Here is a 25,340-nt window from a genome sequence, read left to right on the forward strand (position 1 = left end):
ACACCTTTTGCTAGAAAGAAATCAAATAATACCAGAAAAAATACTGAACTGTTTCATTTATTTGTCTCAAGTCATATACAAGTGTGGCTTTTCTGGATCAAGAAGTTCCTGCCCTGTTTGTTATTTACCTTGCTCTGGAAGTTACTGAACCCCACTGAAACAGATCCTGTGAATGCTTCTGATCCACTGCAGAGCAAGTTCAATCAGGTTGCTTTAAATCTTTACTTAGTCCCACAAAAGCTGTCTGCTGTCTATTCCTTACCATACAAGAAAGAGGCTGTGTTTATACAGTTGACTTACTGCTTTCTGAAACAACAAGAAAAAATTTAACAAATATGACTTCAATAAGCTGGCCTTGCTAAATTGCACTGTAAACTCGTCCCCAGTGAGGAAGAAAGCTGTCAGTAATGAACAGGAGTTTTTTTAGAACTGACAGAAGATGAACATGAAGAGTATTTGAAATGGATTTCATTGTCAGTGAATTAGTGAAGGAAAATGTAGGGGCTTTCAGCAAGCAAACTAGCTGGGCTTTTCATCATGTACTAAAAAAAAATCCATTTAAATAATCCACTACAACAAAAGAATGAGAAAAATAAAAGCTTATTTTGTATACAGAGACAGAATATGAAGGTGCTCTTTGTTCAGCTTTCATATTTGTGTTATTAGGTGGGTATTACCTATTTAAACCAGGCTGCAACATAGAGAGGGGGAAAAAAGTCTTTTTCTATATCAGCTGTTACAGCTGGGAAAACCTCACCATGTTTTTGGGCTATTTTGATTTGGCAGGGGCAGGGGGGTGGAGCAGAGGATGACAGGACAGGTGCAGTTAGGATCTTTTGGGGTTGGGTTGGGCTTTTTTCTCAATAAAAAAATGGTACAAAGTCACCTCGCGCTACAAACCATACTTGTCTAAATGTCCTTAGTTCCTTAACTGCAACAACCGTTTTACATAAAATTTAAATTTTCACTTAATGTGATAATGGACACCTGGAAACTTTCCACAGCTGTCCCCATTGGAAATTAAAATTGCCATTCTGCCAGTGTAAGTCTTATCTGTGGAATTTGTTTTAAGTATAATGGCATAGTTGCATCTACAGTTTGGTTGCAGGAGGTCTACTTTAAAGATGATGTGATAGGAAAAACAGCAACACCCATGAATAAGTGGAAGCCGACTTGTATATGAAGAACACCCTAGATCATCTTAATTTAGAGTATATTTCACTTGAAATATACTAGTTCTGAAAATGAAATCAAAGAGGAGTTGTTAGCATTGTCAGCTGTTTCAGTGCAAAATCAGTTGGCTTAGCTTAAATCTGTTTTATACTGTTCACATACTATTTTTCTGAGGACAAACATCTTGAATTGCTGTGGCATTATTCTAGGTAATCATGTAGTAATGTCCTCACTTAGCTGTCCCCTTTTCTTAGTTAAGCTCCACCAATCTTGTTGCATAAATTTTATGTATTTTTCCTCTTGTCATTTACTCTCTAACCTGCAGTTATCAAAGTGAAATGGCTTGTGATACGTGATTTTGAGAGGTTGAATTTTGAAACATATGATCTTCCTAATCTTGAATTGCAAATTATGGGTTTTGTTGCGATAAACATGGAAGGTTTTATTGTGATTAAAGAAACAGGAAAATATAGTTCACTGTTGTTTAGAAATCGGATATGACAGAAATTCCTCATGTTGAAAGATTTTTCTGAGTGAAGCTATAGTTGTATTATGCAATTGCTATGCAGTTGCTAAGAAAACATGATGTCTTATTTGCTGGATTTTCCACCTTGCTAGAAGCTTCTTTTAAAATCACATAGCACAGTCAAACATTGGAAGGGATCTAATAGCTGAAAGTGCTAAATTATTCTTTAGAAGTCCTTCTGTCTTATCTAAAACTGAGTAGAGTTGACTTTGGATGATTTTGCTGTTGAGCAGTCTGCATACAAATAAAGTTCAAGAATGAGTAATAATTCATTTTTTAAAAACATTGTAAAACTTACAAGAAAACATACATGTTTATAAAAAGGAGCAATGCTTAGTTAAACTGTGTATACTAAGTTGGACAGCTAAATATCCTGTCAACAATTTTTCATTTGTATTGTAGCTTAAAACACTGAGTAGTGGCTTGCATTTGTTGGGTCATTAACATTACAGATTCATTTCAATGCATCTTTTTAAGGTGGACTGATCTTTCAAAAGTGAAAGTAAACAATTCAGTTAATGATTATACCGGTGATATGAATGATGTGGTTGTATTATAGGACTGTTGTGGTTTAACTACAGCCAGCAACTAAGCACCACACAGCCACTTGCTCACTCCTGCCCCAATGAGGTGAGGGAAAGAATCAGAAGGGTAAAAGTGAGAAAACTGGTGGGTTGAGATAAAGACAGTTTAATAGGTAAAGCAAAAGCTGCGCACACAAGCGAAGCAAAACAAGGAATTCATTCACTACTTCCCATCGACAGGCAGGTGTTCAGCCATCTCCAGGAAAGCAGGGCTCCATCACCTGTAACAGTAACTTGGGAAGACAAATGCCATCACTCCAAACGTTCCCCCCATTGTTCTCCTTCCCCCAGCTGTATATGCTGAGCATGACGTCATATGGTCTGGGATATCCCTGTTGTCAGCTGGGGTCAGCTGTCCCGGCTGTGTCTCCTCCCAACTTCTTGTGCTCCCCCAGCCTGCTCACTGGTGGGGTGGGGTGAGAAGCAGAAGAGGCCTTGACGCTGGGTAAGCGCTGCTCAGCAATAACTGAAACAACCCTGAATTATCAACGCTGTTTTCAGCAAAAATCCGAAACTTAGCCCCATGCTAGCTGTTATGAAGAAAATTAACTCTATCCCAGCCAAAACCAGCACAAGTACCTAGCTTTATTCTTTGATCAGATCCTCTTTGTATTATGTACTGTACAAGGCCAAGATGGCTCTACTTCAAAGGCTTTAAATCTTAAGTATAAAACAATAAACAAGAAATAAGGAAACAACTGGGGGAGGGGAGTGCTTTCAACTGACATAAGAGGCAAAAAAAAAATCTCTGAACGGTCAACTTTTTTGATATGCATTATAGAGAAGAGTTTAAAGGAGACTGGTACCTCTGTTTTGCAGAGTTTTATGGGGAGCTCAAACCAAACATGAAGGAAGCATCATTGGCATAACCTCAAAAGTTGGCTGTGTGTTTAGGTTAAAATTAGGTAGTGGAAACAGGCACACATTGGAAAGATGCGTTGTGAACATGTGTTGATAACCTGATAGTGACTGAGAGCAGATACTATAGAGATGGACCGTAGATAGTTTTGAAAGGCTACAGAGGATGACCATATCCTCTGTAATTAAGAGGAAGGCTGTTGGAGAAGAAAAAAGTTATTCTGCTTGATTGATGGCTAGAGAGATATATAAGTATGGTAAAAGAAAGATTGAGAGCTTAGAAGTCAGAGATACTTGACTTGTTACTATGGAGTTCTGTTTGTGAATCAGAGTACCAGGAGGTGTGAAATGTGGAGAGATGGTCTTCAGAGAATCCTGTACAAATTGGAGAGAGGATTAAGTGGTGCTCCAAAGTTGGACGCACATGAAAGGGCAGTCACAGAAATAGGAAGAGAACTAAGAAAGAGCAGAAGTAAACAAAGATTTCAAGACAATTATGGTTGACTGTTGCAGAGAATGAGGCCGTTTTTAGTTCTGATCTTTGGCTAGGAATGGGTAATTGAAAACATTGGAAGTGATTTTAAAATGGCTGTCAGCTGGAAGTCTGGGTAAAATGGAACAAACTGCAAAGATATATACAGTGAGTTTAAAGATCAAACAAATGAATCATATTTAAAGAAGAAAAGGATATAGATTTAACTAGAAAAAGAGAAAGCATGTGTATATTGTGAGCAGGAGGAGAGGGTGCTAAGAAGGAAAAGCAAAATGGATCCAGAAATAAGATTTCTGGGTTTAGATGAAAAAAAGACTCTTAAGTAATGGAGAAAAGACTTTTTTAAAAACACTCTCTAACCCCATTTTCTTTTGGTAGAAATAGGTCAGATTTTTTTGAAAAATCAAGATAGATGAAAGTTTAAAGAGAAAGTAAAAAACCTGGGTAATGGTTCTTAAAGGATATATTCTATTTTAAATAGTACATTTTCTAAATAAAGTACATTATTTCATAACTGTGAATTCTGTACCTCCCTTTCTTAAACATTGTAATTACCATGATCAAGATCTGGGAAAACAAACAAACAAACAAACAAAAAAACCACAACAAACAAACACGGGGTGGTGGGGGGCTGATGTCCACTTAGTGTACTTAATTATTAAAATTTAAGGTTTAGTATTTCAAGAAAAGTTTTCATTATGATTAATTGCTTGTATTCGTTTACAGAAATTTCAGGACATTGAAGAAACACACCTTCTTCGTATGAAAGAGATTATAGAATCATTGTCAAATACCATAAAAGAAATTCATTTACAAATAGGAGAGGTAATTTTTATATTATCATTTGTTTGATTGGATTATGCTATGTATTTTTCTTAAGTATTAAATGGAACATTTCTTACTGTGTTTGTGGTAATTACAAGATTACATCTTTCAAATGATGGTAAATTCAACATAAGCTCAAAGTTTTATGGCTTCCTGTTGCATTTATAAGTTTAGTATCGTAAAATTTACAGAAAAATTTTGTCTTAACAAAACAAAACATTTTGACAATTTGAAGACTTTTTAGTTTATTTCAAGGTTCTGTTCCCTAGATATGAAATTAGCACTCATTTCACACATAATCGGGATACTTGTGCTTTTCTTTGACTAAAACTTGAAATTATATCACTCTGAAAAGTTTCCAAATTTTTTATACACTTTGGGTTTTATGAGCAAAAGATCTTCAGTAACAGAAGCTATTATAGTATCTTTTCTTTAGGTGTAAGTTGGTTTAATTAATAATCCTTACAAGTAGTCCTTAATTTTTAGATGGTTTAAAGTGTAGTTTTATTTGTGTACACTATTTTCCTCAGTTTTGAGGTTTTCTGCTAATGAACGATGGTCACAAGGGTCATGCTCTTTATTTCTAAAACATATACATACTGCCTTGTTGGAAAAAATTCTTATTAACAACATGTGGTTGTTCCTTTTTCAGACCAAGAGCATTACAACAGTAATGCTTTCGCTCAAGCAGGTGGGAGCTGTGATAATACAATAATAACAGGTCACACCCTTAACTGGTGCTGGCTTAAGAGACTGCTTGTCTTCCTGATATTGTAGTGGGACATGTTGCTGACAAATTCAGAAAATGATATATACACAAGTTATTTAGATGGAAGAAATGGAAGTCAATCCTAGACCCGTCATCAAGCTGTATTCTTTCATTCCTATTTTCTATCTGTATTGTACATACACTTGCTAATACTAAAGCAAAGAAAGGATTTCCTGGATAAAATGCCTGTTGATTTCTGGAAGCCCTGTAATATATTTTAGAGGGAAGGATTTTGAACCTTAACTACAGAAAACCACTTTTTAAAGTTCATTACATTCTTTCAATTACTAGTTTTTAAATTCCTTTTGTGTGTGGTGTGGTTTTTTTTGAAGGTGCACGAAGAGTTTATTAATAACATGACAAATACTACAGTTGAGAGTTTAATACAGAAATTTGCTGAGTCAAAAGGAACTGGCAAGGAAAGACCTGGTAAGAGATTAAAAATAACAGAGCAGGAAATGCTAATTTTAAAACTGTAGATTTCCACTCATAATAAAAGGTCAAACCCCTATTTGTTAATGTGTTATATTTTTAATGTACTTACAATTTCAAATTCTCAGAATTCATTCCCTTTGATATTAAATTTTTCATAGGGATAGATACACAATTTATTATGTATGTGTAGTATTTGTGCTCATAAAGCATGGCAATTAGTCCCTCTATGTAGACCTTCAAGGAAGCTTTAAAACTATACTGTTGCTTGGTACGTCAGTGAAATTTGTCAAGAAACTGAAGTTCCTTGCACAATGTGTTGTCTACTATGTGTTTCTGCATAAATTATATTTCAGAACTTTTATATGAATTTATGGGTATATTCAGAACAGTCTATAAAGCTGCTTATTGAACTATTGGAACAGTTGCATCAGTTTATTTGGTTAGCTTGCAAAATTATCCATTTTAATAGTTTATATGTAGATTGTTTCTTTACTAAGCAGCAAACTGAGTAGTACTTTCTGAAAGTACTGCTTGTTGGGTATGATGTATAAGACTTCCCTGGACTGGCATAAAAAGACAATCTCACAGTACTGTGTATCTAGCGTTATAGGAAAAATAAAGACTTCACTTTAATGTTTGAGCATGAATTCAGTCACTAGGTGTGTGAATACAGGAATTCAGTAGTACTGTTTTCTATTTTCTTCAGCTCTGGGAGTCCTGACTAGCATCTTTGTCTTCTAGTATAGAAGCACAAAGGTTTTTTTCAGAGCAAGGATGTATATAACAGAGAAGATCTTGAGAATGTATATGAAGTTGTTAAATATGATTACTAGGTATCTTAAAATGCCTCTGTGAGGTGTCTTTAACATAACATTGTTTCATATTCTTTCTGTGATCCACTAAACCTGATATCCAAGTGGGCTGAGTGAGATTGTATATGGAAAAATTTTCCTTTGTATTTTGCAATTTTTCAGTAAAAATTAAGACAGAAAAAGTATGAACTTCAGGGGTTCAAGTTCAGTTGGTCTGAAATCAGGACAAAGACGTGAAAATTCAGTGTTCGGACCTCTTTGACTAGCTATTGCCAAGATGTCGTGGCTAGGGATCTCCATCTTGCATTTAGGATTCTGTCTCACTGGGTTATAAAGACTCTTGCTAATGTATCCTAGAGCACTCTGCACTTCAAGTCATCCATGTTATTAGTATGGGGTTTTGCTAGACAACATAGTAATCGTAAGAAAAGTAACACTTCACTTTTTAATTTAGTGGGGAAAGGTATATACACTGTCTACTTACTTGCTGCTTTATGGCATTCTTCAAATCCTATTTGTATTCTTTGGGGCCAAATAAAAGCTTTTGCCATAGCAAATTTCATTTCTTCAACTCTTTTAATAGCAAAGTATTCTAAGGAAAGAGAGCATGTTTAGTGTGGAAATGTATGTGCCTTGACTTTTCTTTTACAGTGTTAAATTATTGTATTGCTATAAGCTTTGTAAAGCAGTCATGGTGCAGAGAGAGAGCACAGGCAAATTCAGCAGTAAAAGAATACAAATTCACAAGAAGTTGTGAAGTGTCAAAAACTAGAAACACAGACCGCTAGTGATGTTAGTTATGATTACTTCTTCTATTATATTCGTTTTATTAACTTAGAATCATACAGCATTGACAATTACAAAGATTTGGAAGGCAAAGTGAGTTATCAGCCTTCTAAGAATGAAATGGGAACATCCAGTGTGGTAAGGACTGCTTTTTCTTGATTAAAAAAGTACTTTTCTGCATTTGAGAACTGTTCTTGACAGAAAGGTGTTTTAACTCACGGAGCAAATGTTGGAAGTCTTTCTCTGTGTGATGTATTTATTAGTTAAGCTGGAGAAGGAGATGGCTCCTCAGATAAATCTATAAAAATGATACTGACTTGGCGTACAAAGCAAATGTAGAAAAAAAATGTCTTATGGATGTCACTGTTGCTTAACATTCCAGTCCTAAATCTGTTTGAAGGAAATAAATTAAAATTCCCCATGCCTATGCAGGCCTTCTCCCTTCCATATTATTTTTGGGCTAATATACTAAGTTAGATGGTGGGCCACTTTCTGAAATACTGAATTTGGAGAACAAAATAAACTAAAAAGGTAATACGTAACAAGGTATTTTACTTTATTTCAGTATATTCTAGCTATAGTTATAGCTCTTCATAGCAGAGTTCACTTGCTTTTACTTGTATCTGTAAAAATAAGAATGAATCTGAAATGAAGTGCTGAAGAGGGATGTTGCATTGAGTAGACTATTAGCAATTTACAGTAGAATTTTCTAGATATAGGCAATTATTTTCTTAAACTTATCTGCCTATCTGAAATTTCTCTTTGTACAGTGATGTCCTTTGTACCAGATTATATGGGCTCCCTCTGGTGGCTAATTTCTGTCACCTGAAGTCATTATGTACAGGGGCTTCTAGGGATTAACACTGTTTTTCTAGTACAAATGCCGTTTCTTTCAAGCAAATACCTCTTTGCGAGTTTTTTTAACTTCACTTGTGGACTTCTTTACAATAGCTCTTTTTTAACTGCTACCTATATAAATTATTTAGTCAGCTTTATCACCTACTTCTTACTGAATTTACTTTAAATATTTTTTTAAATTTCAGTTTAGTTTTTAGTTTACAATTTTTAGTAATACAGTATTTGAAGAAGTTGTATTCAGCATTTGTTTTCCTTACTTCTGTTCAATGTAAAAAAAATAGCCATATACATCCAGTTGCAGATCTTTATTTTAAAATGAAAAAAACATCACTTATTGTAAAATATTGAAAAACAGAAGGAGAGCTGTCAGGACCTGTAATAAATAGTAAGGCTTCAGATCAGAATTTAATGTGCTCTCTGAACAGTTTCTAATATTCAGAGGAACCTGGGCAAGCTCAAGAAATGGGCCCATGTGAACCTCATGAGGTTCAACAAGGCCAAGTGCAAGCTCCTGGACCTGGGGAGGACCACTGCATCCCCCAGTTATCAATACAGGCTGGGGGATGAAGGGATTGAGAGCAGCCCTGCAGAGAAGGACTTGGGGTTCTGGTGGATGAAAAGCTGGACGTGAGCCAGCAATGTGTGTTCACAGCCCAGAAAGCCAACCGTACCCTGGGCTGCATCAAAAGAAGCGTGGCCAGCAGGTCAATGGAGGTGATTCTGCCCCTCTACTCCGCTCTGGTGAGACCCCACCTGGAGTACTGCGTCCAGCTCTGGGACCTCCAGTACAACAAGGACATGGACCTGTTGGAGCGGGTCCAGAGGAGGGCCACAAAAATGATCAGAGGGATGGAACACCTCTCCTGTGAGGAAAGACTGAGAGAGTTGGGGTTGTTTAGCCTAGAAAAGTGGAGGCTCTGGGGAGACCTTACTGCAGCTGTTCAATACTAAAGTAGGGCTCATAAGAAAGATGGAGACAAGAAAGTAGGGCCTGTAGTGATAGGACAAGGGGTAAAGGTTTTAAACTAAAAGAGGGTAGATTCAGACTAGATATAAGGAAGAAATGTTTTGTGATGAGGGTGGTGGAACACTAGAACAGGTTGCCCAGAGAGGTGGTAGATGATCTAGAAACACTCAAGATCAGGTTGGATGGACTCTGAGCAACCTGACCTAGTTGAAGATGTCCCCGCTTATTGCAGGGGGGTTGGACTAGATGACCTTTAGAGGTTCCTTCCAACCCAAACTATTCTATGATTCTGTAGTATTTTCCTGCTGTTAGGTCTAATAGCAGTTATGATACTGTCGTTTGGAAGATGCTTTTGTCACTCACATGGTCCTGCAGTGTTCATCAAAACTTCTTGGTCACTTCTCATGAATCAATTTTCTGTTTGTGATAGGCTGTTGCTCCATGTGCCTTAGAAAATTCATTTATTGCATGGCAGAAGATGTCTGTTTTTCTTCCACCCAAAGTATGCGTTAAATAAATACTGGAGATGATGTCTATCCCAGATTAATGACATATTGATGAGTTCTATCTTTATTTACCTAATCTTCTAATAATTGATTAAAAAATTGGTTTGTTACAGTATGAAAAGGTGATGCTGTGTGAAATAGAAACTGCTAGAAAGTACAAGCTCATTTTCTTCCTAGATCTTATGTCTGAAATTGGCAGGATAGTACCTAATGTGTTTGAAGAGGTTAGTGAATGCCTATATAGCTGTAGTTGGTCATGAATGATTTTTAATTTTTAGCTACTGGATTTCTATGCCCTCTTCTCATGGGGGAAGATGATCTAGTTCTATGTGGGGAACTAACTGTGTGTTCATCCCTGTGTTAGTTTTTGCCCACTACACAGTTTACCCGGAAGGTACCTTGAAGGCCAAATGCGAAGACTCAGCTGTGCTGCATTGTCCCAAAAACCAGGAACAAAAGCCGAATCTAGATGATTTTTGCATTTTTTCTTAAAAATTGAATAAAGAGGTGATCAAAATTTTTATTGTAATACAGACAAAAGCTGGAAAGCCATACTCTTTGCTGACTCCTTAGCCCTACAATAAAACAGTGATCTGCAGATGGCAAGTACTACATATGCTGTGCCATTATTCAGTGTGAGAGAGGTGCTGGGTCATCTTTTAACTATAATTTTTAAAAAAATTGTTGGTTTTGTGCTAGTTTGATCCATCTTTCACAGTCTGAATAAGCTAGAATGTGACTTGCAACTGCAACATACAAGTAGGCAGAGAAGATCTGGCAAAGAGGAATAGTCACATGCAGGTTGTCTTCTAAGTGTACCAGTAAAAGCATTAGAATTTGGGCTATGGAAAACACAAGTCCATAAAAATACTTCTTGTCTCCTTTCATTATCCACACAATAAATTTGAACTTTATGGAGGAGCTAGAAGAAGTTTGCTTTTTTTAAACAGTGTAAAATTAGCGCCTGCAATCCATCAGCTCTTTGGAATAAATGATAACAAAAGGACTTTCCAATGTTGATTATGCACATTGCTGTTGATCAGCCATAATTGGCTCTTGCATATACAGTAAAGCATTTGACTTTTGTCCCCCTTGTCCTTTTAGGTATTAGGAATAATAACGTAAGTCCTTTTAATCAAATGGTGCTTCCACAGATAACAAGATTCAGAAAAGGACAGATGTAAAATTCCTACTCCGTTTCCTCCCTCCACCAAATCCAGAAATTGGCAATTTGGCCAGTAATTGATCAGTAATGCTGGTTAAAAAAATGTTTGGTCTGTTGCTTTTTGGAGCTGCTGAAACCTAGTTTGCTTTATTTGCCTATGCAGAAAAAAAATGTCTCAAGGCTCCTGGTAACTCCAGTCATGGGAAAGTTTAAGGTCATGGATGTCAAATGAAGACATTAATTCAGGATTTTTTTTTTAATAATTTTGAAATTCTTTCTGGGACAGCTATCAAGTAGTCTAGAGTTGAGAAATTTATCAGTGACTTAGGACAGCTATAACGTCAAGATCTCCACTGCCTCACAAGGTAGCACATATCAGAAAAAACCATCCTGGTATCCTTGTCAATGTGCTGGTGATCCTTGTCTATTCTGAGGGAACGTATTTGGAAGCTCTGTTTCTGGAGAGCTAACACATTTTGTATTTTGAAGTCTTAAAAAATAATGGTTTATTTAGGTACAGCATTCCTGCTGAAAGCAATGTGGACTTTTCACAGGCTGCAAAGCTGTTGACCAACCATGTTTACTATTTGGATGGCAAGCAAAGCAGTTTAATCTGGATTCCTTACCAGCTCATTAATGCTGCGAGCATTACCTGTTAGCAGAATCATAAAGCATTAAAGCTTCAATTTATGAAGCATTTAAAAAACAAATTTTACCTAGGCTTCAATTCAACTGATTTCTGATTCAGTGAACTCAACTGAATTACTGATTATTTGATTAGAATAATGTTTTCTGTGGCTGTCTGGGGGGTGGGGGGGGAGAAGTGAAAAGTTTGGTATGAATTTATGACATGCTTATTTGGGCATTTTAATCCTAAATGCCTATGGAGTGTACTGCTTATGTGTTTTTTCCAAAATGAATGCAAGCAAGAGTATTAAAGTGAGCTGCACCACAAGTGGGAAGCTAGTGCAAATAGCTAGTGCAAATACTGTAAATGCACAGTTGTGCTCACTAGATGTTAATATTCCTATTTAGTTAGTGCATTGTGTTAAACTATGTGTTTTCTATCTATTGAAGAAATGTACAAGATGAACAGGATAAACTGGGAAAAAATGGTTAATAATAACTGTATTACTGCTAAGAAATTTTAGAAACCAGTTAGTCCTTTCCCAGAGATTGAGAGGCAAAACAAGGGCCATGGAGTGTTGAAGCTTGTTTTGATTAAAGCTAGTAGCTTTTTGTGTGCTTGAATAATGAACTGTGCTTTGAGAGAAAGACATGAAACAGTGCTGGGTGTGGCATTTATTTTTTCCCTGGGTTGGTTTGATAACATAATATTTTATAGGATTTATAAGAATGCTTTTTCTAGGACACTAAATAGCAACAAAGTAGTTGGAAATAAACACTGACAATGGTTAATACTAATTTTTTAACAGCTCTACATGACATCTTTGAGCTTCTTTTCCACAAGGAAGTGTAACAAAGCAAGTATTTATTTTATGTTCTTATAAATAATTTTCTGTAAATATTGTGAATATTTTAATGCTGCTGACACTTGTGATTAGGTGCATAAATAGCCTGAAGTGTCACAGTTTCTCAAAGTCTGTGCCAACACGTAATTCTACACAGAAGGCTGACTGAGGAATGAGTTTAGTTTATCAACACTGACAGTATCCAAAGGATTCAGAAAAGTATTCTTTGTAAAGGAAGGGAGACCATTGCTATATTTCAGAAGTTAGTGGAAGAAATTAAGTGGATATCTTTGAAGATTTTTATGAGAAGCTGAGCTTGAGGCAGGTAAAAAAGTATTTAAGGGTCCTGTGCTGTAGAGCTCTGTTTCTGATGAGGAGCTGCAAGCTCAAGAGCTATAGCAACAAATGTGTTCCTGTCTTAGATGTCTATTTTATTTTGCCTGCAAAAATTGGGTCCCTTCATAAACAACAAACTTGCCAAAGCTGATGTGGACTTTAGGAAGTCTCATCTGCCAGCACAGATTTTTAATAATTACGTATACCTAAGTTGCAAACTTGGTTTAGATTGTGATTTATTTATTTTTAATTGTCTGGAGAGTTATAACTGTACAAGTTTTGTTCAAAGAGTCTCTTAATCCAAGTGGAAGACTAGCAGCATTGATGAAAATACCTTAGACAACATCTGTAGATACAACAGGCAAAAGCTGGGTTTTGAATGATCTTGGACACTCAGTAAGATGAAGTACGGTTGGGCCCTCTTGAATTTTCTTGTTACAAACAAAAGGAGTTGCAGCCTGAGGCAGATAATTTTTTAGGGCTGTGGGAGCAAAGCAATGTCTATTTCAGAAGCTTAAGTAGCAAAAAGATATTAATTAGGTGATCGTCATGAGAAAATGCATTAGTGTGTAGGATAGGTGAAGAGCTTTTAAACACCTGAGAATAGAAATAACACACTGAGATGTGTTTTATGCTAATAACATAAATAAGATTATACTTTAGTTACCTAAAGTAGCATAAACTTATATGGAATTAATATTGAGGAAAAGGTTTGGGTTTTTTAATTTATTTATTAGAGGCATATTTTTCTCTTAAGATAGGAAATGTTCTTTGGACAGAATTAACTAGGCCATTAACTAAATGGCCTTTTCAAACATGAAATTTTCACAGGAAGCATACTTGGCAAAATTAGAAGGAAGAAGTGTATTCTTTTCTCTGTTGTTTTTTTCTTTTCTATCAGAAAATAAAGCTTACAAGAAACAAAACTTTCTGAAATCTGGAAAGATTTGGAAACCTAAACATCTGAACATGTAGTTCTTTCTTAGTAGACTGCAGTGTTAGAGAAGAGCAATGACTTGAGTCTTGCAACACAAGCTTTTTGAGGAAAAATGTGGTTTTAAACTAGGGAAGCAAACAGAGGAAGCTAAAGTTGGACTTAAAAAACAAACTCAAAACCACTTGTCTTAATAGTGTACCTTTCTAATAAAATTGAAATAAATCCTAAACTATGCATATAATAATCTATCTAGTATTAGTGGTTACTAACTTGTGTTGCACAGGGTCCCGCTTCTAATTAACTCATAATTCCATTGGCAATAATACTGCAATGTGATAGTACATTATACCAGGACCAACTACCATTGGACAACTTCTGCATTGAATTGACTGTCAGACAAGTAGGTCTGTATGTCATACTCTTTCTTGAACACAAATACTTATTCTGGCATTTAAAAATGAATTCTCACTTGACTTGTATTTAACCTTGTGTAGCCATGGTGGTTCTCAGGAAGTGCAGGATGTTTTCTGCTTTTCTTCATTATCTTTTTATTGTTGGCTTAATTGTTATAGATCACCTGGGTGGCTCTCTGTGTCAGTAATTCCATTTTAAGTGATGGATATTGATTTGTCTGCATTTTGGCATTGTAAGGTACTGTGGTGTACCCCTTGACCTATTGCCTGAATAGTATGAGGGTAGGAAAAAGGAAGATGTCTAAGCGGTAGCTAATCAAACTATCTGCACAGACCTAAGCCCAGGTTTAACCACGATAATAAAATTTCAAATTCCTATCTTTTATTAATAGTGTTTGTAATTCAAATTCTTTATTTAATGTTGAAATGAATTTGTTTTGAAGACTTTTCTCTATTGGTTGCTCTTTTCAGGGGAAAGGGGATGTCTAGAAAAACAGTATAAGAAATGCTGTTACTATCATTAAACTTCTTCCTAAGCCTTGGGAGTTTAGTTTCAGAGAGTGCCTCTCTGTTCTACTATCATAGCTGATGCAATCCTTCAGAGGACTGTGTAGATCTGTATCATTTTTGGTAGCCTGGGTCAGGAAGAACAGACAGGAGTGGAAAATTTGTGTCTTGTAACATGTATTTGTCTTCTTTGCAACCACTGACTTGGATACTATTATGGATACTATCGGATAATAGTATGCATATTTTGTGTCTTTAAATGCTGAGATGTATTTCAAGGTCAAACCTTTACTGTGTTGGGCTCCAAGCAGGTCTTCGGGCATAAATGTGTGGAAGGGAGATTTTGTGGTAATCCTTAATGCCATGTCTCTCCATGTTATTCCTGTGGTTTCAACCTTCTCCCCCGACAAGTGTCTCATACTCGCCATAAGCTACAGAAAAAGCTCACCAGAAAGAATTTCACATTGATTTTCTTTGCTTATCAATGACGCATGTGTGGAAACTGTCATACTCTAATTAATACTTCCCACTTTACAGTTAGGGTGGAGAGGTGGTTAAACATATCTACTTTTCTTCCTTTCCCCACAAAATGAATCTTCTATGTAAGTAAATAGGAAAACAATTGCAAAGCACTACAAAGCAGGAAAACGTTCCCATGGAGAGGATTTTGTTGAATTGAAAAAAGATTTTTCTGTCTGAAAAATTCTGGATACTATAAAATGTATTATCCTCTTTTTTCTCTTTAGGAAACATCTTAACCTCTGATGATTTCATGGGTCTAAGTTCAGAACTTCAGTAAGAAACCATACCCCTCTTGGTTTACAGGGACAATGCGTGACTGTTACAAAGACATGACTCTTGGAAGCAGTCTTCAAAGATGAGGGCTATAATTTAACATATTTACAATGTCTAGTGTTCCAAAACCTTAGCTGACTTCTTTAAGAAGAAAACTACTTGAACGTGTCCATGCATTTCTTTCATCACTGCATACTTGCATGGTCTGCCTTCAGCAGGTGAATCATGGACCATGCAGTCAGGGAGAGCCATTTGTTACCAATACTTATATTTATAGACTAGGCTTATACAGTCCTGCTGCTGCTTAGTATTTTTCTCCACACACCCATATAGCTTTCACAAGACTCTGCTACTTTGAACCCAATTTGATGGAAAATTAGAGGTTTCAAAGACTTTATGAAAATGAGGAGTCGGGTAGAGAAGGACCCAAACTCATCATGCCATGTAAGGGAAAGGCAGTTGTAATGATTAAGTTACTCATTTGGAGTCAGCAGACAGCTGAGAATGTGTTTGTATGTATGCGTGCATGTTGGCCAGCCACTTAGCCTGTGGATGGTTCAAAACCAGCCACATCTCACATCCTGTTGTTTATGCAGCCAGAAAGGAAATACGGAGTAAAGTTAAGTATAAAGCACGAGAAGAGTAGAAAAGAATGAGAAAAGTGGCTGGGAATGGTGTGGAGGGCAGGAATTAGAAAAAGTAGCATTCTGCAGTTTGATGTCTTAGCTGACATTAATTTTGCTGCTCACAGACCTCATGCTTTCATAAATTGTGGCTGAAACTTCCAGTGTTTGCTGTCATATTCAGGTGTCACAGGTTAGTTGGATCTCTAACTTGAAACGTTGCCTTGGGTATGTTTTTAATGTCTCTTGCTGAAAATTCTTGTGTTATCTGAGCAATAAAAATATTTTCTTTGTAACTGAAGATGTTTGCCACCTTTTTAGTTCAGAGAAAAAATGTATCTCCTTGCTGCTGATAAACATCTTAATTGATAATAATTATTCTAAAGCTCCTCAGATTATGATCCTTTTCCGCTTTGTTTTTGCTCTGTAAGCCACATGGAAAGACTGCCCCTTGAGAGTAGTGTGTTTGCTGTATTCACAGAGCTTGTACCCACAGTACCAGAAGAGCCTGAGATGAATAATGTTTCCTTTGATCCGGTGAACTGAGTGCAGGGCTGGAAGCCTAGTAACAGAATCAGGGTTAGAATTGATTGCTTGTTTAGTAGATGCTGTCCTTGTGTGTTAATTTCTTTATCTAAAAAAAAGACTTTCCTTGGAAGTGCTACATACGTTGCTACTGATAATTGTAGTTATTTGTGCTGCCACTATCATCTCTATCTTTTCTTTGTCAAAAGGAGTACTATCACCATGCTATAGTTTTCTTTTTACAACATGAATTTTTAAAAAAATGAGGATTCAGTCAAGTCTTAAGCGTCTCTAGAGGCTATATATAGGCTAGGCTGATATAACAAAGAGTAATCAGAAATTCAGTAATTATTGTGGTGGAACTGCGTATTTGTAGAATTAGATCAAAGGATACAGTTTTACCAGTATTATTTCAATATTTTTCCTCAGATTGGCCTGTTAACACGCCGGTTGTATTTTCTGTCCCTTATCCTCTTTTTGGCAAAGTAGAGCTGACCGACTCCACAAACTAATGTTTGCTTGTGGCAGTCTGGTACTAGCATGATAAATATATCACAAATATGTTATTTACTTCAAAGTTGGTAACAGCTATTCATCTTTAGTCTGCATTCCTACCAATAAGCTATGCTTGAATTTGGTTTTGCTTCTTCTTTTTTTAAATCTAGATTAAGAAGTCCTTTTCTGGGGAAAAATAAAATTCTCCTTATCTTTTTATAAAATCACTTCTCTTTTTTGGACAGGCAATAAAAATGAGAAGTTAGTGGTAGAAACAGTAATGGTCTAAAAATATATTTTGGTTTCCTGGCTTCTAAATTTGAAGGTTTGAAATTTTTTTATAAAGATGTCACAGGATCAGATGATAGCAAGAAAAAGATTGCTTATATGTTTGTGTACATACAAAATTGACCTTTGTGATGCAGCTTGACATCTAAACACTAAAAGCAGTCATTTGTTTTGACAGCAGAATTAATTGAGGCTAAAACAGTCGAAATTCCACTTGTATCAAGCTGTTCATTAGGAATTGCTGTCTGGCTTTAGTGCTGTCAGAAAAATAACCTGTTCTGCTATGATTAAATAGCAGAATGATGGTCGGTCCACTGAATTTGAGAGAGAGGTTGAATAAACTTTCTACCGCGGAAACAATTCAGAAGTGACACGCTGCAAGGGGGGTCAGAATGTGCATTGATATCCAGCTGAGCTGTCAACTGGCTCTGAGCCAGGCACGCAAAGCTTTGCCATTTGAAGCAGCATGTGAAGCATATGCAGTTTAAAAAAAATTGTCCTCCTTTCATGCATGATTTACACTCAAAGAGACAAACTTTTGTTTTTATCGAAAACAAGAATATGGTTTGTTATCGTATTTGTAACTACAAGTACAGATTTACAGAGGTTTTTTAAAAGCTTTTGCCTGAAACAGATATGTTAATGTTTATATGTGTGCATGTGTGTGTGTAAACTGATTCCTCAGGATGGGGGGAAGGGCGGGGGGGGTGGTTCTGAGTGTCTGAGTGTTTCCAGTTATTGAAAATTAAATGTAGTTAATAAAAATATATGCTTGGGTGGGATAATGTTTCTTTCTGTCATGCATACCCCCGTTAAACTAGAAGGGAGACAGTTTCCAAAAGCAGATGCAAATGTAAAGCATTTTTTGGTTGATTTGTTGACTTCTTGATTTGTTTACCTTTTTAGCTCTGCAGGATTTTCCAGTTCATTGGTACACTTACTGAGGGCTCTTTTTCAGGGTATGACATAATATTACATTTTCCTTCCTAGTAATAGTAGTTGGCTTTTGTGTTCACCTTGTTTGTTTAAGAATCCAAACAGTAAAACTTTTTTTTCCCCTTCTGTTGAGGAAAGTGCAAATTATTTTATTGTTTTGACCTTAGCAAAACATTCTCACAATGTGTTCCTCACAGAGGTTTTCTGTAAGAGATATACAGATAGGTTAGAAAACCTGTCTCTAGGGTTTTCTGGAGATATGTTTTTTAACTATTTTCAAGGCAGTTGGCAGCAAACTTGACTGTCTTCAAGGTAGTTGGTGTCATTTTGTAGATAAATTGTGTTAGCAGGTGTAAGGTTGTTATTTATGAACTCTCTTCTGTAGTTGCCTTGTATACACTCTGAAAATACTATTCACATAGACATGGGCTAAATATGTAGTAGATACTGTAATATAATTTACAGTGCAATTATGTTTTCTTCATTCATCTTTGAATAAGATCAGTATCTCCTTATTGCTAGCCATCCACTTTACCTCTTAGTGTCATGAAACCCCACATACTCACATATTGCTTGTAACAAGAAAAACAGTACATGTATTTTCTGAACAGTCTAGATGCATCCTGAGCTGTAGGCTCACTGGTGCTTAATTCATGCCAGTGTCACTTATTTTAAGTTATTACATTGATTAAAATAAAAAATTTCCACAAATTATCTTTTGCCTTTTCTGTTCTAGCAAACTAAAGCTTTCTCATTTTCAAAAGCCTAAGAACTGACCCACTCCTGATTTATTTGCTTCAGTCTTTTGTCAAATAGCAGCTGTCTGCTTCCATGTGTCTATAAAACCATCATCCATTTGCCTTTTCTTCATGTCCATATCTGTCTTGGCTGGTAGAATGCTGTGAGCTGCAGCAGCTTGCCTTGGAAAATGCTTTAGGATGATGCTTGGTGGGAATTTTTACATACAATTAGAGGAGCTTACTGATTTTTGACGCCTACTCCCTTTGTAGAATACTAAATTCTCATTAGCATCCTGATAGCTATGTATCCTTAAGTGCCTGAAATCCCACTAAATATTAATATCTCCTTCTGTTATAAAGGCTAAACTTAATTTATGCACTGCATTATTTTTTTCTGTTCTGTGTGTGTACAGTAACAAATACTTTCAAAGTCTATGTACACGTATTTGAGATGCTTAAGCCGTAGTTACCATTCTATGGATCAGGGTAACAACAGGCAGACCAGACTGTCAAAAAGTTATGTTGAACCTGAAACTATCCACGCTTAACCCAGCAGAACATTAATTCAGAGACTTTTGCAAGGGTTGGACTAGAGCTCAACTATAACTTCTTACTTACTCCAATAAGCGTCTTAAAATGTATTTTTTGTTTTTACATTGCTGCTTTAGTTCTAGTATTTGCTTTTATTTTGTGTTTATGTGAATGCTTCCTTCTCAATTCACACTGTTGTCTTATTATGAGAAAAAGAACAAAGGAAATCTCAATGCTTTGACTGTAGTACTGCAGAATATCATTATTATCATCATTGCAGTATGGCAACATCTAGACGGTCCTTTTCGGTGCTTTGGGCTACCACGTGGCAGGGACTCTAGAGACTGCTTCAGGGAACGACTTCAGTCCCCAACATCAGTAACGCTTCTTAAATGTGAAACAACTGCTTTTCTTTCTTTGGAAGTTGCAATGTTCAGTGAATCTGTGTACTTGCTTCAGAAATTTTGGCCATTATATCTTCCAGATTTGAGCTGAAATCCTTGTTGGTGTTAAGCCTTTGTCTATACTTCAATCATTGGGCAGGTCTGTTAAGAAAACTTTTCTGCTCATAGAGAAGAGGTAGCGCATCCACCTTCAAATCTTCATGTAGCTTTTACAAAAATTATTGTGCTACCAGCACGTGAGTTTGCATGCTTTGACTTGCATCTATGTATTATACTTGTCTGGCAATCTCCATTAACGCTAACCCACTGGGAGTTTTTTACTATACCGTCTAATGATGAAGGAATCAGGAATCAGAAAGATAGATGTTATGGTGGTTCAGAGAAGAAAGCTTTCTGAGGGTTTTTTGCACTGATAGTGCAGGTGCTTTTGTTTCCATATACACAAGTACAGTGGACAATGCAGGCGAACTTCTTAAGAAAGCATTCCAATTCCTTATTGGTGCTATGCTCCCATAGCAATATGCGTGCCTAAGGCCTTTTCACTGGCCAGGAGACTGCAGCTGTTTCTAGCAGGAGACGATGTGGTCACAGTACACACTTCTGGCTGGGCTACAGTATTATTACCTCTTTGGGCACAAAGACATCTGCCCACAGGAGACTCCAGCTGTTATGTGGATTACCAAAAGCTCATCACAGCTATCCCATTTTCTAAATTGGTTCACCATAGAGTGCCACAGAAAATGTCTATTTATGTAATGTTATTTTGGTTTAAAAATACTACTCCCCAGGCAAAACAGGGTACTCTTTACAGCAGGCATATAGGAAGCAGAACTGTTGGGAGATCTGAAGTTATAGAACAAAACTCTTAAGAAAATTAAAAACTTCTACAAATTTCGCTCTGCTGTGCTCGAAAGGGCAAAATGTATGAATCTGCATTTGCTGCAAGCAAATAATGCAACGTGTTATATTGGTGGGGATTAAATACAAATTTTACAAAACCAGCAAACATCTTAGGGCATTGGAGGAAAATGCTGAACTTAATGTTTTAATGTTTGTGGATTCGTTAGGGACAGCCACTGGTGTCTTGAACTTCTAAGATTCCAAAGGATGAAGGGCCCTATAGAAATCTGAGTTAAGTAGGAAAAGTAAGTTAGGATCAAAAGATGCTTTCAAATTGTAACCGATTCACACAATTTGTTGTAAGAAAATGCTGGTTTCATCATTGTTATTTATCTTTCTGCAGTAAAGCAGCTAGTAGATTCAGGGGAAGGAAAGAGAGCGTGTGTGGGGAGAAGGGACTCCTATGATCATTCTGCCTATTTTGGTGAAACATAAAATAAGCTAATAGGCATCATTAAGAAGAAACTGTATTCAAAATTTCCAAGTTAACTTCCTAGACCTTAGTGAAAAGTGGGACCTGCTTACTGAAATCTTGTGTGCAGCTTCCATCTCATTACTATCTCAGGCAATTCTTCAGTAACTGAGATTTTTTCAGATTGCATTTTATAGTCTTCCCTATGAGAAAAGAATACATTGTTGCAAGAGTGAAGTGAATTTGGGGTGGGGGGTAAGCCAGCTTTTGTTAAATCTAATTGAAAATGCTAATCTGATCTTCGTATCTGTGCATTTCTGTACTAAGCACAAATGTTTGTCTCTTCAAAGAAAAAGTTTATCAAGCTGTAAAAAACCCCACCTTCAAAGAGAAGTGGTAGGCAAGTGTAATGGACAAAGTACAGGAACTTGGATGTGTTGTTAAAGAAAATCTTTGCTTTCTGCTTATGTTAAAAGTGAAAGTTAAAGATAACTGATCTGAAATAAGGATGAGTTTTACTTCAGCCTTGAATATTTATTTTAATCATTAGTGTAAAAGTCTGGGTCTGGGGATCAGTCCTAGTAGCTGGAAAGGGTAAAGAAAAAGATGGTATTCTGAAAAAGCTTGAGTATTGTTTTTCTCTAAAAATATGTTTAAGTCTCTGTTGTTTACAGTTTTTTCCATCTGTTTTTGTTTTGGGGATGAGTGTTTGTGGTTGGTTTGGGTTCTGGGGGTTTTTTTCCTGGCCAAATGGGAATATGTATAGCAGAAAGAAACAGAAGTAGTTGAATCCTTAGTAAAGTGATGAAAAATGTGTTGTCTGAAGTGTAGTGCTGCAGAAGTAATGGATTTGTTCTTCAGCTTCTATGTTTTATGGTATTTTTCTGAATTTCTTGCTCAATGTATTTTGAACAATAGAGTTTAAATTCCTAAAATAAAATGTTGATGAAATCAGTGTGGGATGTAGACATCTACAGTTCTCTAAATCTGTTTTTCTGGATTTTTTTTTTTGCTGGTTTTTGTTTGTGAGACACCCAGATTTGCTGATTTGTGGAGCATGCTGACTTTGGTTTACTGTGAATTTAATGGAGAGCAAAGGAGAAGGGATTGGAAGACCAGCTTAAAATGCCCATGTATTTACAATATTTAGTAGAATGAGAGAGCTGTTAGGAATTTGTATTTCATCTTGTTATATTGAAAGTTAGACTTGTGTTTGAAATTATTTAATAATTGAAGTTTAAAGGGCAGTAAAGCCTGCCATTTGAGATTTGGTCTTTTGATATTCTGCTCTCAAGAGAATGATTTGGAGGCCAATTACATTATGATAAAGGAGATGTTGATGTATTTTACTCTCAGATTCTCATCCTCCTGATAGTTTTACAAGCAATCAGATCCTTTTTACTGGCAGGGAAAATTTTGCAGACTCAGTCTTAATTACAGTAAATACAAGTCATTACTTTGAGCACACCTTTTTTTAAAAAAAAAATCATTAGAAGTCTGCAAAATTTCGAAGAAAATATCTGGTAGATTTTATCTAATATGTCCAAAATAATTCAATTTGCATCACATTGGTGAGTATTGAGTTACATTGTCAGCTTCTCAATTGTCTTTCTATTTGTTTGACATAAGCATAAATTTTTTCATTTGCAGTTTTGGGAAATGCTATCAAAATGTAGCATTTGTAGTGAGTTGAAAACAATTTTGCACTGCAAGAGTTAAATATACATACTGGGGGTTACATTACAAATAGAACCATTTGAGTACTTAACTGCATGAATCAAATACAAATTAATCCCAGTTGCATTATTTACAATCCTAATTCACAGCTAAATTATTTTTTAGTTTCATTGTGGCATCTCTAATTGCAGCACAATGATTTGCTATCATGTAGTATTCAAAACCAAACTGAGGCTTGTAGTCTTCATGTTTCTTGTATCTGAGTTCTGTTTATATCAGCCTTTTTTTTTTTAAGACTAAGAGTATGACGTATTTATTTTGAAAAGAGTACAAGTGAAAATCCTGGAAAATGCTTTCAAGTACACCTTTTATTCTATGTGAAAACACCCTGAAAATTGCACAGCTCTTGGATTTATGGTGGATGCTCGTGAATAATTATAACTTCATCATAAAGATAAATAAATCAGAGCACTTGGGGCAGGAGTGGAAGTAGTTTCTGTATTTGAGGTTTCCACAATTGCTTTACTTCCAGTTGGTTTTAATGGAAATTTTTGAGATTTTAAACTCTCACTTGAAGTAGTTGCACGAGTGTGACAGGGGTGGGGGGTATGGGGGCACAGGGTGTGATTTTGGCTGCCTTCAAGTATAGAATTGGGAATGGTCTCCGTCCCCCCCATCTTATCTGTAATGCACCTGTGTATAAACTGGTGTGCTTTCCCACAAAATGATTACAGAAAGGTGAGTAGTAATCCCTGTGCCACAACGCTAGCATGCTAAACTTTGTTTTGTCTTCTGTGGGTACAGTTGCAAGCTACCATTTTTCAAACAGGCAAAAGGGCTCATTCTTAGTATGGGCAGAAAGTAATGGTGCCTGCCTGCACGGGCTGTTTTCTTTGCACTTGCACAAGTGCTGGTGTGATTCTGCCATTCCCTGAAAAAGGTCCTATGTATATTCAGTGGTTTTTTGCACATTTGCTCCCTAAAATGGCTCATAGTGGGGTTAAATTAATTCTAGACCTGGCCAGATTGAAGGAATGAGGGTTAGGGACAATTGACTGTTACCTTGTGTCAACTGTAATGGAAAGCCATTATAATGAATTTATTTAGGTACAGCACATAACTAGTGTTCTCTGCTTTTTTTGTCCTGTTTAGTATTAATGATTTTTTTAAAGTTTTTTATCTTCTTTATTGCTATGTTTAAGATTCTGCATGCCACTTTTAACTGTCTAGGTAATTGGCTATGAAGAGGAAACAGAAGAACTAACAATACAGAGTTAGCAAAAGTGTGAATCTCAAAATTAGGGCTATAGCTGTGCTTTCTTCCCTTTTGATTTTTCTTTATGTAGCTCTTGTTCATTAAAAGAAGATAAGTTGAAAAGTTTACACTGATACTATATTAAAGATGCAATTTTGAATGAGAAGAGGACACCAATTAGAGATGTTTCATGTGGTTGTAATAACATACGCAATTGAATTGTATTTAGACAGTGTGCACCAGTATTTTAATTTTTCAGTATGAAAGAGTGAAAATACTTAATGATTTGCTGTACACATATGATTTTGCAATCTGACCATTGGCAGGGTAATTGTGCTTTTCCATTACCACCTAAATTTGTAATTAGATTATCTAGTATTTTCAGGAAATATTAATAGTTGTTAAAATATCTTAGATTAAATTTGACCTAATGTTTATCATCATTGTCATTTCTTTAAGGCCCTATTGAATTTGAAGAATGTAACACATCCACTGCAGTTGAAGGTGAGTTGTTGTAGCATAGTTATTTATGTTAAGAATGCTGTAGGTAAGGACCTGAAACTGTGGAGTGAAGGGTTATTCAGTGTGTGAATCTGTATAACTTTAAAGTACTCCAGTAGACTAAAAAGCAGTTTTCCTTTTGGGAAATGAATTTCAATAATAAGACCTGTGATACTTTATAAGCCTAATGCACAAAGATCAGAGAATTTTAATATTTTTTATAGTCATACTTTGGCTAAGACCCTGTCTTTGCAGAGCTTTGGATTTGGTTCACTTATGGCTGTGTTGTAACTTAATTTACAAATGTCAAAACATGGCTCAGGGTCTTTCCATTGTTATCATGTTAGTTACACCAAGTCTAATGCAGTGTTATGGTCACAAAGCCTTTCTTTGTTGGCATAGCTTATTTTGCTTAGGGGATTTTTTTTTTAAGTGGTTAAGAGCTTCTTTATTTGCATAAGCTATGTATTTACTTTTGGGACAGAGGAGTTGACAGTATAGCTATAGCAGCCGACAACTTAGAAGTTGCCAAGATTGCAGCTGAGACTTAAAATCTTTTTGACTGAAGCAGAGAGGATCCATGTTCAGAAACTACTCTCATACTCCATTTGGCATTGTTTTGGGCTGCATAAGGCACAGAAAGAAAATAAAGTCCAGACTAGCATTTAAAAATAATTTTGGAGCAAACTCTGTCTCTATTAGAATATAAGATATGGCTGAGTTTACAGCTACTTAGTTTGAAAAGTTTTGAGTTATTTAGCCCTGAAAATTTCTAAGAGTGGAGGGATTCCTTATGTGCTGTATAATGTATTTCTGTAAAGTGGAATATAATGATT

General features: G+C 36.1%; 1 protein-coding gene across 3 annotated transcripts in view; it reads left to right on the plus strand.

Annotated features, from left to right (window-relative positions):
* Window positions 1–25,340, plus strand: part of FCHO2 (FCH domain only 2) — a 94,517-nt gene that overhangs the window by 27,285 nt on the left and 41,892 nt on the right. For all 3 annotated transcript variants that reach the window (XM_010582798.1, XM_010582800.1, XM_010582801.1), the window contains 3 exons: window positions 4,361–4,459; window positions 5,561–5,657; window positions 24,463–24,507. In XM_010582798.1, the coding sequence (XP_010581100.1) occupies window positions 4,361–4,459; window positions 5,561–5,657; window positions 24,463–24,507 (241 nt within the window). The remainder of the gene's footprint in view (window positions 1–4,360; window positions 4,460–5,560; window positions 5,658–24,462; window positions 24,508–25,340) is intronic.

The sequence above is a fragment of the Haliaeetus leucocephalus genome, unplaced genomic scaffold (genome assembly GCF_000737465.1).
Source record: "Haliaeetus leucocephalus isolate CR32 unplaced genomic scaffold, Haliaeetus_leucocephalus-4.0 Scaffold849, whole genome shotgun sequence".
Classification (NCBI taxonomy): Eukaryota; Metazoa; Chordata; class Aves; order Accipitriformes; family Accipitridae; genus Haliaeetus; species Haliaeetus leucocephalus.